Source organism: Neopsephotus bourkii, unplaced genomic scaffold, assembly GCF_033783945.1.
Source record: "Neopsephotus bourkii isolate Nb327-2 ecotype Australia unplaced genomic scaffold, CSIRO-AGI_Nbou_v1 NB_1423, whole genome shotgun sequence".
In the NCBI taxonomy this organism is placed as follows: Eukaryota; Metazoa; Chordata; class Aves; order Psittaciformes; family Psittacidae; genus Neopsephotus; species Neopsephotus bourkii.
The window spans coordinates 922,943-938,618 of NW_026901900.1; the positions used below are offsets into that span (position 1 = coordinate 922,943).

The 15,676-nt window shown below is 38.6% G+C and overlaps 1 protein-coding gene across 1 annotated transcript in view; it reads right to left on the reverse strand.

Annotated features, from left to right (window-relative positions):
- Positions 1–2,704: 2,704 nt before the first annotated feature.
- Positions 2,705–15,676, reverse strand: part of TPH2 (tryptophan hydroxylase 2) — a 50,611-nt gene continuing 37,639 nt past the window's right edge. Inside the window, exons 9-11 of the mRNA XM_061367986.1 lie at positions 10,738–10,833; positions 3,242–3,375; positions 2,705–3,151 (exon numbers count right to left, since the gene is read on the reverse strand). Coding sequence (XP_061223970.1) covers positions 2,977–3,151; positions 3,242–3,375; positions 10,738–10,833 — 405 coding nt within the window. The 3' untranslated portion in view covers positions 2,705–2,976. The remainder of the gene's footprint in view (positions 3,152–3,241; positions 3,376–10,737; positions 10,834–15,676) is intronic.

Genomic DNA, 15,676 nt, shown 5'->3' on the forward strand with positions numbered 1-15,676 from the left:
CCTCTACCAAACAAATGAAATGAAATGCATGAACCATGTCTTGGTTTGCAAATGAAAGTTGGTATTTGTATTTGCTGCCATGTCTCAGAGTGTTGTTTTTCATTTTAGACTTTCCATGGTAGTAAACACTGCAATGCTTTACATTCATTAAGCTTGGGCCCATTTACTCTGTGCAGGCAAAGCAAGTGCATATATCTTAGACCCATAAAGCATCAGTTCAGAATTACACAGGAAATAAATGAGCCTAAGCCAGAAGTCCAATTTCCAGAGTCCAGCTCACTACAGCTAAACAAGCACCTTAGATAAATATGGCCTATTTTAAATGAAACATTAGTGTAATCTGATAACTGTCAATAATTCTCTCATTATGCCTAAATGAGCTTGTCATCGTAGGAGATTGCTGCATGGCTGATCTTAATTTGCTAATAAAAAACACAGAGACGAATTTCAGCTAAGCTGAAACTATCTGATTCATAAAAGTGCAATAGTGCACTTTTTAAAGCATTCCTTCCCAGTCTTGGCTCCTCACTGGCTGAAGCCCAAAGCCAGTTTGCTCCACAGCCTGTAGGAAGGCAGCTTTGCTATGTAAAAACAGTGAGCAATTGTCTCTCTAAATCACTATTATTCCTTAGCCCATTATATTTAATTTATTTTTAATCATGTTGTATAATAGAAATAAAATCATTGGATTAAGCATATATCTAGCAGCAAGAGCCCATTATCCTTTGACAATGTTCTGTTTCATCGGCATTATATCTTCATTGTAGACAGTTCCCTTGCCATCATTAGTCCTAAAATGACTATTGGATTTCAAGGGTTTCTCCCTAATCCATAATAAGATTTACTTGGTAACAGCACAAAACAAAGATATGCTTCTATTGTTTTACTGCTATGGAATTCTTATTTTAAGCTGTTCAGAAAAGTCCAGAATAAATCCAGATATTATAAGTGTTTCAAATTTTCCTGTGTTATTCTGATTAAAGTGAAAGCCTCAGTAACTTTGTAAGCTTTGGAACTTTGTTACTCATTGTAGCTTTATTTTACTTAAGCAAGCAACAATACTTAGTTCTTGAACAGAGTAAGATCTACTATTCCTTGTACAATGATATTTTCAGACCACTTAAAGCAAATCTCAATACAGTCCATTTTCTCCAGAAAGGGCTAAAAGGGGTTTATCAGATTCCATGGGGGAAAAAAAGGACAAACTTCCATGCCAAGGTTGCCAGCAAATCCTCTGTGGTAAGTGCTAGCTAACAGAGTCAGCGCTAACATTAGGAAGTTAAGGACTCCTCCAGCATGCTGATCCCCATGGGATAATTCAACAGCTCTTCATCTGTACCAACGGCAGTCACAGTTAAATCTAAAACTAGATTTTTCCACACCCTATTAACGGCAGCATTGGAATGCAGCAGGGATCATCTGGAGAAAAGAGCATTTTCTGTTATCTCATAGTTATCTTTGAGGAGGTGGCAGATTTCCCAATGAAAAATTATCCTTATAGACTGCCTCTTATTTAAGGATCTGCTGGTACTATCAAGTGGTGCTCTTTTTATGCTGAAATTGCTAGCAACAATTAAGAGTATCTATCTGCATGACTCTTTCAGCTGTGAGTGCAGCTTCAATAGATACCTATTTTCCATGCATGTAAGCTATGACACTTTCACCTATACTGACATGATCTGCATAAGCCATGTGGTTTCCACTGAGAAGGGTTTATACAATAGAGTCAACTCTCCATTATCTTGACTAATAGGGGAAAAGAATAACCCAGATAAAGGAAAGACATGCATAATTACTGCTTCCAGATAAGAGCCGGCTCAAATATTTCTGCACTGTGCTCCCCAGACAGAGCTTGTACTTCTGTCAGAGCTTGCTAACTTTGACTTTATTAACTCAGGCGTTACCTGCATCCATCTGGTACAAACTAGGCAGCTTGGGTGTCTCCATGATTTAATCACCCCACAAGTAATCTACTAACTGATAATTGTCTTGGCTGTAATTAAATAACAACTTCCATATTCACCCTTTTATATGTGCTGATACTGATACAGCATAGATCCATTCATGCATGGCCATGTCAAGGTTGACTGTGGCATAATGAGGAAAGGCAAATTATGCATGAAATGCAAGAGGAGTATGTTCAAAAGACAAGGAAATGCAGAGGGCACACAATGATGTAGAAGGGCTTTATATACACATCCAACAACCCAGAATTAACATAAACACTTCTCTTATTCCCATATGGCCCTTGTAGAGGAAGTATGCTCAGGACTCTCATAGGTAACACGGGAGGAACTAGAACTACCTTGCTGCACCAATTGTCAGAGGTTTTCTGGGTTTTTTATTATGTTGTAATTATTCAGCCACGTTGAACATTTGTCAGGTGTGAGAGCTCATAATCTGTAATCTCCATGGACCTTTTAGTATTGATACATAGCCTTCCTGATCTCAGCACTGGTATATAAATTGTATTGTTCAGTCACAAGAGACACTCAGTTGTGTTACAGATATATGGGCAAAACATTGTCTTCACCACTACAGAGAGAAATACAGATTCTCTTATGAAGAAAATTAAAATGTTGCAAATATTTTTTTCTGGATTCCTATGGGAGGAAAAGGATCATAAAGAAATAAACTCAGACTTACTGAAATCAGCAACTATTTCTTATACACCAAAGTGAAACATCTTATGGAAACAAAACCATTGCCAGGCAAGTTTTTAATGGTGTACTTGTACATGACATTGCATTGATGAACTGATGACTATATTTTGCCACATTCCATGTTGCATTTACAAATTAGCATTGCCTTGGTTTGTCTGCACATTACAATCAGACAGAGCTACACAACAATGCAAGCCACAGGCCAAGCTGCAAAGGGAAAACTGATAGGTTTGAGAAGTTAGCAGTATCATGTGATGTTACAAGACTGGCTACAGAAAAAAGCAACTAACAGCAAATTACAGTGCCACAAATATCAAATCCCCAAATATCTGTTCATTTTGCTTAAAGCATCACATACAGTGTTCAGATCACTGCGGAGGTCCTGAACAACGTTTTCTATACTCCTGGTATCCTTCAGAATCTCAATGCTTTGTGTATATGGATTGAAATACACAGAGAAGGGACGATTGATTGATTTGGCAAAGTCCCTGAAAGAAAAAACAAAATTAACATATCTGGGTTTTTTTGACTGCTAAAGAAAAGAAAACTAGATTTTTGAGTCAAGGGAAATATTTTACCTCATCTTTTCTTTGGCTTCTTCAAAACTTTCTGAAACAAAGTATGCTTCCTGGAAAGTAGTGATAAGGCATTCTTGCAAACAGGTTGTCTTTGGATCAAATGTTTTCACGTTGGCCTTGTCAGAGAGAGCATGCTGCAAAATACACAAGAGGATCTGTTAAACAATGTTTCGACACTGCTGTGCATCTATACAGCTGTTCATATATATAGCTTTTATATCACTGTGCTGTGTGTTTCCCTTTAGTTAATAGCCTCTCTTATTTTACATACAGTGGTTTTTCAGTTTGAGCAGAATAAATCATTTGTTACTTAAAAAAGCCCTTTTTAGGAGAGTAATTTTTCCCCAAAAATGATTATTAAAATAATACAGAGGAGATTAGAAATTCACCTGCCATGTAGGCATACAAACATAAATCCTCAGCTGGAAAGAGGAAAGCCATCAAATAACCACCCCTAAAAATTTATCTGTACAACTACAAGTATGTATATGCCCAAAACATCGCTTAACTGGCAGAACTGATGATCATCTTGGTGGGTGAACTGAGTCTGACCAAACCATTCATATAATCTGTGCTTTACATTTCCAGGCCAAAATCATATACTATTTTCCTAACAGTGAGTTTAAGAAACTATATATCTGAAAACCAATTAAATAATGCCCACTTATATTGCATGCTGACGAAATGCACTACATTCTGCCACGTACTGCTGAGCAATAATGCTCTATATAGTATTGTAAAGAAAAAAAAATAACTAAATAAAAAGGCACAAATAAGTACAGAGCAGACTATGGGCAGATGATGCATCAAATGCTGCTACCCAGAGAAGAAATTTCCAATTAGCCTTTCTTTTTATGTGTCAGGCACAAACCACTAGAAAGGAGGCAGAAGTTCCAAAACTGAGAATCAGGTACTGAGATGTTTTCCAATACAATCTTTTTGTAGCCCCCCTTTCTATTTGAACAATTGTGTTAGCTTTTGGATCTACCCTAACTTTTAGAGCACATGTATTTTCATTCTCAGTGCTCTGTACAGAAGTACAAGCTAAGGAAAGAGAGCATATTTAGGTCAACTTTCAACCTTTTTAAATCTTCTAGTATCTACTCATAGTGAAGATGTACATGAAAAGCATGGAGAAATGACAGGGAGGGAGCAGATCCCTGAGGTCCAAAGGCGCCTCTTATTTCTTTACTTTTTTTCTTCATGGACATTCTTTATAGCAGAGTGAGGTATTAATATTAAGGTATTCACCACACCTTTTATCCAAGCTTTTGCTTATGCTCATTTCTAAATCCCTGTGAAAGGCTCTGAAAATATCACACTAGCTCTCAACCTGCAGTCTCCAAATAACAGGACATAAAACTGGAACAAGAACCTCTTCCTCCCACCTCTTCTATCTCCAAAAATAAATACATGAAAAATTAATGTATGAAAACTTAAAATGTCAGGGAATTAACTTTCTTTAGTACATGTATCTTTTCCTTCTCACAAGGTTTGCAGTTTCTAGCCAGCCATCAGTTAAACAGGTTTGAAAAAATAAAGTAAAAAATGGCCTGTCTTGAATAGCATCCTCTTCTAAATGGATTGCAGAAACAGGCTCACCATAGGCCGCTGTCTATATCTGTCATCACTTCCTCCTTTCAGAGCCATGATGTAGTTGAGTGCCTGTAAATTTAGGCATTTACCTCCTTCTACCAAAATGAATGTGTTTTTTATTGACTGGGAATTAAAATGCCCTGGGATGCTAACTATAGCTAAAAACATCTCCTGTAAAGGTGCCTTCATACTTCCAGGTGAGACTTGATGCCTCAAATGTCTAAAGCACAAAGTTTTAGAACTCTGGGTGATGCGCTGTGCAGGGTATCAAGAGTGACATGGGTCACATTTTCTTAGGAACCAAATCAGCAGGTGACCACTTCTGGCTCGTGGTTTCTTTCCTATACTGTGACAGCTTTAACAGAAAGGGTGACAGTGTTGTCATTCCCTCTTCTCCTTCACTCACTAATGGCCTCTGCTGGGCTAGGCCTACTCCTTGGGATATAAGACATCAGAGGCGAGAAAGGACTCAGCCTGTGGCTCCCACATCATGAACAACTGCTCTGGTCACTTAGCACAATTTTATAAAAAGGGAGAGTTTAAAGAGAAGAAAAAGGTAATTCTTTATCACAGTGGATGTGCACTGAGAAAGCCCTCCTGGTTATTCTCCTCAGATCTTGTATATGAAATGACTCCTACTTTCTGGATCCCAGTTCAGTTTATGCATGAGCAGAGGTGCTGTTCCACAAAGCAACTCTGAAGAGACTGCAATGTGCAGAAACCAGGAGACATACAACCTGGAAGCAGAGGGTAAAGGACTCATGCATGCCTTCAAAGTTAGGTGACAAGTGATTAGTTATTTTTAGGGATGCAGTTTAGGAATGAAGTGCCTACATTCTGATGAATTCACACCCAAGACACCTGTCTATCTCCAGTCTCAGATACAGTCTTTTGGTTCTTGCATCAAGCAGGCATTGACACGCCTACTAAAGCAATGGGAAACATCTCTGTGAATCTAGATGTTTTCAAAGCCTGCAGCCTAGTGCCTCTGATGTCTACTATTGACTTGATGTGCTGACACCAGCGACAGCAGAGTTCAGAAACTGAACTGAGCCTGTAGACAAACCTTCAGATAGAACATAAACTGCCTGGTGCTAACTAGGGTGGTCAGGACACTGATTCAAAGCCACACTAGAGGTTTGGCACTTTCAACATTATGATGCACAGAACCTCAACGAAAAACTGCCTGGTGAGTCCAAAAGCTTCCAAGATATATTTTTTAATGCATGCTATTCACTTATGTTCTGGTTAGACATTCAGTTCTTCGTTGAACTCAAATAAGTAAGTATCCAATAGAGATTTCTCCATTAGAGACCTCTTCAGTTATCCAAAGAAATGTCAAGGTTAACATTGTCAAGGTTAACAAGGTTAATCATAAGGAAAATAACATTTGGTCAAACAGAGCATTTTACCATCTTGTGCATTTGTGATAACTGTCTCTAAGGGCCCATTCATACAAACTGTACTGCTTATGGTAATATGGCCATTGGTGATTCTCATTCAGTGCAAGCAACAAATGTTTGGAGTGAAAATTCCAAATGAATCGTCCATGATTCCCAGGAAAAGCAGCACTATCAGACAACCAGACAGTTTAAGAATCAGACAACTGCCGTATTGGAAATAAGCACAGCACTAAAGAAATGCCTCAGTGACCTGCTAGATCAAGGGTTGAGACTGATTGAGGTACCTAACCACAGGTCTCTAGGGGCTACGATGTTTGATGCATCTGTATAGGGATGGAAGATATAGCACAAGTCCTAAAGAAGACTTATGCATTTCTGAAGCGGCAGCTGAAGAGAGCTGGTCAGATATACCGGGGCATCTCAGAAGGCACTAGGAATTTACACTGAGCCGAGAACCGTTAATCACTTCCTAAGTGACCACTACCATTGACACATGAAGGAAGAGCTTGGTCTTGCAATTTCTCCTCTGAGTACAAAAAATGGAGTGTAATAATATAACTTTTTTTTTCACAAAAAAAACCACCACCACCACAAAAAATAAATTAAAAAAAAAAAAAAAACCAAAACAAACACCCAAAACCCAAAGCAAAATCTTCAGCTAGCTAGGAGAAAACTTCAGATGAGTTATAAATACAGCACTGTCTGAGGAGTAGAGGAGGGCAGAATAAGGACACAGATGAGAAGTTGTCTGTGTGCCAGTACTGATTTTACTACCTTATTATTTCAAGGCGGGAACAGAGTATTGGAAAACCTGCTCTTAAAAGGTTTTTCTGATTATCTACAACACAGGTTACAAATCTGACAGTGTCCTGATTTTACCAGATTTTTTTTTTCATCAGTATAATTTTCTATGTTGTTTAGAGAAATAAAGGAAAGACTCTCTATTTAAAAAGGCCACTAAACTTAGCATCTGGGATCCAGAAGCTGTCTTCTCCATCATCTTCATACTCTTCAGAAAACAGAGTCAAAGCTTTTATTTGAATCATTTTGGTTAAAAAAGTTAATGCTGGCTCTCCTTAACATAAATTATCATTAAAACAAAATATGACATCGTATATGGACATCACATGTGACTTTAAAAATCCATACAGAAAGACCTGAAGTCTACCTCTCTGTTAAATATAGAAGCATATAACAGGGATATGACTTGATCTACAGCCAACTGAAGTTGATAGGAGACTCCTTTAATGAAAGAATTCAAGAGAGCATCATACACAGCAAATGGATTAACGTTTCCAAAGACATTTGGACTGCCTTTTAGAAATAGTTTTAATAATTGAAAATGTACATTATTTCTGCCTTATCTCTAAGCCCCAAATATATACTGTGTAATAGCGTTAGCTAGAGTTAACCTGACTATATTAGGCAGAACATTTTATAACTACTTACTGTACTATTTGTTTCCCCCCGGGCTTCACTTCTAAACTTCTCTTTCTCCTTATTTTGTTGTGCTTTTAAAAGTTTTTTGCCTCATAGCATGCACATCAGGAGCTGCATTTTTCAGTTTCTGAAATTTGAAGTCTAAGTATTGAGTGAGGAAAAAGACTTGAAGAAAATCCTATACTGATAGGCTGGTGCCCACGTTTCTCTAGCTTTTATAGTTCTTGGTTGCTGAAGTTGTTTACTAGATTTGCAGACTGGAGCCATGTAATAGAGAAACCAGGATGACTGAACAAGCCATTCATTCATCTGAAAGGCCCAAATACTGTAGGCCACTCCCAGCCTTCAAATAATGCAACTCATTTATTTCTAGAAATTTCTAAAAATTATCCATAAAATTGGGCACTGTTTTGCGTCCTGGAAATAATACTGTTGCACTGAAAAGAGAGCTGATAGGGTGGGCAGCTGGAAAACAGCTTTTCTTCTTGCTGACAAAACCATGTTATTATCAAATGCCTGTAAAATCAAGGCAACAAAATTCAACACTGACACAAAATCTACCTTCCTAGTGGCAAGGATAAATAAGTATTTGAACTTCTGCAGAGACTGGACAACAGGCTCACAATTACTGTTGTCTTAAGAATGGCAGTATTTATTTCTGAAAGGGCTTCTTCACTCCGACTCCTGTGAGAAGTATGGCATCTGTACACAAGGGTCAGACTTCATAACCATGCAATCTCAGTTTCCTATTCATCCCCACTCACCACAGAAATATCCAGTATTGTTGTTATCATTTTGAGAGCAGTTCCTGCCATCCATATCAGGATATTGATATTATTGGGATCTCAACCAAAGTCTGTTATATTAGCATTATCTTTCAGACACCTTCAGGTTAAACAAGACATTTTCCCTCCCAGTAGGTGCTAGGAGGTGGAAGTAAGGGAGTTTGCTTTCCCAGGAAACTTGTATGGCTTGATGCAAGACTGTGCACCAGTCCCATGGGCAGCCAGATATTTTCCTTTCCTAAGCATTTGCCTGATGTATCTTATTAAGAAGAAGCACATTCACTGCCAGGTTTCTGGTGTAGAAACAGCTTCTCCTGTGGTCATATTTGGAGAAAACTTAGTAGTGTTTTACATTTTTTTCCTTACCTTTTACCTTATTTTCTACCATGGAGCACAGCCTCAAACGTTTTTCACCTTATCATTTTCTTCATGGAGACTGGCTATCTGTGGTATGGTGCTGTTCTGTGACTGCAGCACACAAGTCCTTAGTTTCTCAATAACTGAAATGTCCAACTTAAGTCCCTATGCTCAGTATATGCAAGATCTGGAGAAATTTAATAGCTTATGATACACAAGAGGTCAAACCAGATGATCGAATAGTCCCCTTCTGGCTTCCCATCTATGAAATATATATGTAGTATAATAGAAAAGTATATAATATTATTGATTTATGGCAAAATTATTATGATATATGGCCATACCTTTGAAGCAGATCAATATAGTCCATTAGTGGGCACATTATTTAATTTTTACCATTGCTTTTCAAAAGGATTATTCTTTGCATTTATACTATGAGATTACTGCTGAGTGAAGAACACAGATTTGGGATCACAAATGCGAGGTAACAAAATATGCAGACTTGACAAGAATAATGTGTTTGTTTATGACATTGATGGTAGAAGATTTATTTCATTCTTGACTATTCATCTCCTCACTTTTATGCCCTTAGATTTTGTAAATGATGTGACAGGTATTTTCAGGGTCATTACCTAATGACTGTTTAAATAAGAGGCCAGATTCTCTGCAGACTCCTGCACAGAGTTTGGGCCTTAGCACTGAATGTTGTAGGGCCAGAAGAAGTGGGACATATTCATCTCTCTGCATCTAACCATCTTTGCACTGTGAGTATAAAATATTACTAGGCTGATACAGAGCACTGTGGCTGAAGTATGCACTGAACTTGGAGCAGCTGTAATGCAACCAAAGAAAAATACCGGAGAAGGCAATTTTCTTCAACCTTTTTTCTCCTAATGAAAGAATAGCAATTTGACTAATGAGCTTCACCATGAATATTCTCATCTACAGGTGAAACAAACATTAAAGAAGAGACTGAGATTATTCTATTAAACTGCTAGGTAGTTCACCAAAGAAGCCAGCGCAGGAGGGTGGGGAGAAGTTAAACATAAAGAAACAGCAGATATATTGCAAAACAGTTTGTAAATACTATTATACATATACTGTATACATGTACTATTATGTGCATGCTTTCTAAAACCAAATCTTTACCTGAAAAGCCACCAAGAGTTCATTTAGATGCCAGAAGATAGAACTACTCCCTCTCCCTCCCTCCCATCTTCCCAAGAGAGAGATGTATTAAGCCCCCAAATACTAGACTTGTGAAAAAATACCTTTTGCTTGTTCCCTATGTTTTCTAGGCATAAAAAGAGGCAATAAATGATCCACTACAACTACTCACACCATACAAGGTTAAACACTTTCACCTTTATAAGAATAGGGCTCTAGGTATTGTCACACTGGCATGTACTTCAAATCTAGCATGAGTTCATATGCATTCCTTAACTTTAAATATGATTAAACTACTGAATCAGGACCTTAATAAATGTTGTTCTTTTAATATCAATAATGAATCAATTGAAATACACTGGATTACTTACACCAGAACCACATATGATTTCAAAACATTTTTTGTATGTTTTAATATTATATGCTTTTCTTCTAAACAAAGTTTTCAGAGCTCAAGGAACCCTCACCTGTTACAACCTAAGAGCCGCCTTTTACAAGAAATGCAAATTCAAACAGAAATTAGTTCTGTAGTTTGTAGTTGCTTTGGTACTTTGGGCCTTACAAATCCATTTCATGCTTCAAGTGCCAGCTGATATTTCAAACAAAGCTTCTAGGTCAATATCACACTTTAAAAGTAAGCTTTTTATCCTGACAACTTTAGTTGCTATCTGAAAGTCAAAATATTTACATCCAACTATTATTTTGTTAAGAATAAAAAAAAAGTTGATTCTGCTTTAAGGACACATACCTTTAATTCGCCAATAGAAGACAGAAGTCCTGCCCCATAAGCACGTAGCTGTCCTTCTTGCTTGCAAAGGCCAAACTCAATTGTAAAAAAATAGCACTGCAAAACATAAAGATACATATAGTGCAGCCGCAAACAGGCACTTCAGCAATGACAATTGGTACCATATTCGCTTGATTGCCCCACTTCTTCAGAATTTCATGTCTTTCACATAAATTCAGATAAAGTATGTTGTTACTGCTAAGTACTTTAAATGTCATGGTCTGCAGTAGCAGAGCTTTGCACAAAAATGTGTGATTCTGCTTTTTTTCTGAACCCAATCAGTCCACAGGAATGGCCAGTTAGGAACAGACAAGCAAGATCATTTAGGTATCAAAAGCACTGATAGTAATCTGCAGAGACTTTTGAAACCTCCTGAAATAAATGAGGTGCCTTAAAATAAAATCCTGCAAGGTAGTTGGTCTGCCTGTCTAGAAGCCTCTGAATATCTCTGAGATCTAGTTCAGAGCTCACAGCTTTAAGTTCGAGCTGATGCCACTTTAAAGTGTGTCACATATTGAAGTACTTTCTTGAGTTAGAATTAACTTAACTTACATGTATGTGTTTAAGAGCCTTCTTGAGCCGAGGCCTTAGACTTCGCTTGATTTTACACTGTCATAAATGAAGAACTAATATGCCACTTGGCTTCTTGAATTACAGAAAGAAAATTACAGTCAGTTGAGTAAGTTCATTTGACCAATCCATTACAACTGTTCTTTAGGGCTACATTCAATCAGGTAACATATCTGATAACAAACTGATGAGGAACTATGAAAGAGAGGTGCTAAACTGGCATAATGGTACTGTAACTAACTTTGCTGTATCCACCCAACAAAGTTAAATGTTAGGAAGACCGTAAAAAGCACAGATAGCTCACTGACCCCTAAATGCAAAAGAAGACAGTCACTTCTGCTCCTATGGTACTGTGTTTTAGTTTGGTTTTGCTATGACACGTCAAGATTACTTTTTGATGTTAGATCCAACAGTTGAGATTAAGCTAGTAACTATTTCTACATTTGAAGGTTTTAGGAAGTTGATTTCTAACTTACACAAAAACATTACATATACTGCATATATACACACATATCTATATACACGTGTGCTTATTACATTACCTGACAATTTCAGGTTTTGTGCAAAAGGACATAACTCCACTGAACCGAACAGATTTACAAGTCTTTGCAGGAAATGCGAATTTAGGATAAGAACCCAGTATCTGGCACTTTTAGTTTTTCTGAATTACTTGAGAATGGATCCTAACATGATGACTTATTTTTCATCCATTTCCCTCTTAAACCCCCACTCTTCCAAGTTAAGCATCATACTAAACGCAAAAGAGCAGAAATTAACAGCTTTTTTAAGTTCAACAAATGTTTAGAAATTGACAAATGATTCATTTCTCTGCCTCATAAAAGTTCCTGTAGAGCTAGTGATTCATGCAGCATGGCACTATATAGAAGGGTGTGATAAAAAAGAATAAAAATATGAGCCCTGTGTCTAACCCACAGCTGCTAAGTCAGCTGGCAAGAAGAAAAGGTTGTGGTGACTTCAAATGCCCTGAGTCAGATTCCATCACAGCAAAGGCACAGATATACACTAGGGGAGGTGAAAGCATAACTCTGACCAGAAAAAAAATGACAATTAAAAAAAAAAAAAATATCAAAGTTCCACTACTGGTCTTGTTTTTGACTCAGATAAAGGCAAATTGGCATAAAATATTTCATTAGATGTAATGAGCTGGTGTCATCATTTAAAAGAAAGCCAAGACAATTGGTTTCTAAAAGAGACACCTCAGGGACAAATAGCCAGGTACACAAAATGTCAAAGGCATCTCTAGGAATGATGAGTGAAGCTGAGAGACCTACTGCCAAAAAGAGTACAAAGTTAGCTTCCCTGTCTGAATATTTTGCCAGGAAAACCTTCAGGAGGCTACCTACAGTCTTGCTTCTGTACATGCTGGCACTGTCAGCAATGGACCACTCAGCTTTACACTTTAAATCCCATTAACACCTTCGAATTTGCCCCTTCCCCATTAACTCTCTTAAAACAACACATCAGGTAGTGGTTCTTATGCTCTGAACATGAACACCCTGACAGATACACAGCAGGACTGGGATCCTGATAAAACACAGTGGTGATTACAGTCACTTGCATTCTTAAAACCAACTGCAGCTAAAAAGGGCATGGTCTGGTGTTTGTCTGCTATAGATCTGTTAGAGCAGCCATGACTTTGTCCCTCAATGTGGGACACTTTTACTGTAGACTTTTCTCAGGTTGAGAAGGACCAAACCAATGTCACGCTGCCCACAGGAGAATTCTCACTTAGCAATCCATAGGGACAGTGGAGGGAGGGAAGAGAAATGCTCTCCGCTCCCCTGAGAAGGTGCACTGTTGGGGAATGAAGGGGCAGAAGGTAGAGAGCTAACACTGGCAAAGGTGAGAGCAGTCCTTGCTGCCATGGAGTAGGGTGTGCATAAGACAGAGGGAGACCTCAATGGCAGTTCCTCCTTGATTGACACACAGCACACAAAAAAAGCTTTTTTTTTTTTGCTTAAGTTCAAAAATTATTACAATTGTTACTATTATAAGAAAATATACTATTATTATATTTATGAGCCAACACTCGCTGACGACAGCCTATCTTCAGCGTTGATAAAACTTGCACTCTCAGGATAACTAACTCAAATAAAATGCATGCAAAATGACCAGATGATAAAATACGTCTGCCTACTACTAACTTCTGGTATTAAGCTACAGCATTAAGAAAAGTCCTTCAGATGAAAAGCTGATTTTTTGATAAATTTGCCATATGCAACAACTACAATTTCTGTATTTAAGAGACCTCTGCTTAGCTAAGAAAACGCGATTGCTCACCCAATACTGCCATCTTCAGATCGTTAGGCAGCAACACACGGTTCCCCCCCGCCTCCACTCACAGGCTCACTCGGTGCCTTACAAGACCCTGCAGGCTTTGGCAAGCTGTGCTCTGAAGTCTACAGACACCGAGGCATACTGATAAGGAGGTTGAATGTTAACTATACAGAGACACGTTTTATAAGACCAGACGCAGAAATACCCACTTAATCACTCTCTTTGTATGGTAAACCACACTGAATGTGGTAATCTGTATTTTATATAAGATAACTGACACTGGAGTGGGAATGATAGGACAAAGAAATGGCTGTTGAGAATAATAAATTTGTTAAAGCCTCACCTGAAGGCAAAGAGCTGATTATTGTTGTTATATGTGGTCACTTGCTGAATGCAAGCACATGCTGAATGCAAGCAAAACAAGGCACACAGGCTCTCGTTCTGATTTCAAATCTTAGTCATGTTTCTGGCATACTCCCCAACCTACAGCCCTAGGCACGTGGCCCTTCTACAAGCTACAACAATATCCTGTTGTCCCCCCCCTACTTCCAGCTCCACCTCATCTTTGGAATGAAGTGTGGCTTTGCTATCTACAGGTAGGTTTTTGAAGTAGTATGTTGTAAAAATTCTGTAGTTCTTGAAGAGCCTTCACCTAAAATGCACCTGCTTTACCCAAACCAGCAAAGTAAGATGAAGAATCAAAGAGCCAAATAAAGGATTGAAGAGAATTTTTAAGACAAGAGACTCGCCCCAGCCCTGAGGAGAAGGACTTCGGGGTGCTGACTGATGAGAAGCTCAACATGAGCTAGCAGTGTGCACTCGCAGCCCGGAAAGCCAACCATATCCTGTGCTGCATCAAAAGGAGCGTGACCCAGCAGGTAGAAGAAGGTGATCCTGCCCTTCTACTCTGCCCTCATAAGATCCCACCTGCAGCACTACATCCAGCTCTGGGGTCTGCAGCAAGGATGTGGGCCTGCTCAAGCAAGTCCTGAGGAGGACCACGAAGATGATCAGAGGCCTGGAGAAGAGAAAGCTCCAAGGAGACTTTAAAACAGCCTTCCAGTGCCTAAAGGGCTCCTACAAGAAATCTGGAGAGGAACTTTTTACAAGGGCATGTAGTGATAGGACGAAGGACAATGGCTGTAAACTGAAAGAGCATAGATTTAGATTAGATATTCTCCCAGTTCTTTACTGGGAGGGAGGTGAGTCACTGGAAAAGGTTGCCCAGAGAAGTTGTGACTGCCCCATGCCTAGCAATGTTCAAGGCCAGGTTGCATAGGGCTTTGAGCAACCTGATCTAGTGGAAAGTGTGCCTGCCTATAGCAACAGGGTTGGAACTACATGATCTTAAGGTCCCTTCCAACCCAAACCATTCTGTGATTCTATGAGACATCATTGTAATGACTAAGACTGCCAGGAGCATAAGACAGTAACCAATACGATTTTAATTTATTTCTCTTATTTAATGAAAGTATACAAAAGATACTTTACTGTCAAGTGCACGAAACACTGTCCACATGGGTCCAAAAATTATTAAATGGATCGACTGAAGAAAATCTTATTAAGGGCTATTAATTACTGATAGAGCAGATCTCTTCCTCCAGACTGCCTGAAGCAAAAGTCATTAGCAACTGGAGCAGCATACCAGGAAAATATTTCCACCATATGGCTTTCGGTCTACACTGTCCTCCAGATGTCTGCAGTTTGCAAGTATTAGAGACAAGACATTGGGGTACCTGATCTGGTCCCATATATGCGTGATAGTAAGAGTCAGACAGGTGTCCTATTATCTGCCTGGAAAGCCCTGGCTAAGTCCAAGCCTGGTCTCCAAGGTAAATACAATCTCTGCTCTTCACGTTCAGGTACTGTCCCGCATTAGAAACTAGACTACCAGAAAGAAAAAGAAAACAAAAGTGACTAATAATAATAAATTATTCAAGGCTGTGTAGACATTTTCAAAGGCAGGAGAAGAGGACTGATAAGTTGAACTCTCTTCGTCTTAATGGTAGAAACCTTTGAAAATCACTCCTCA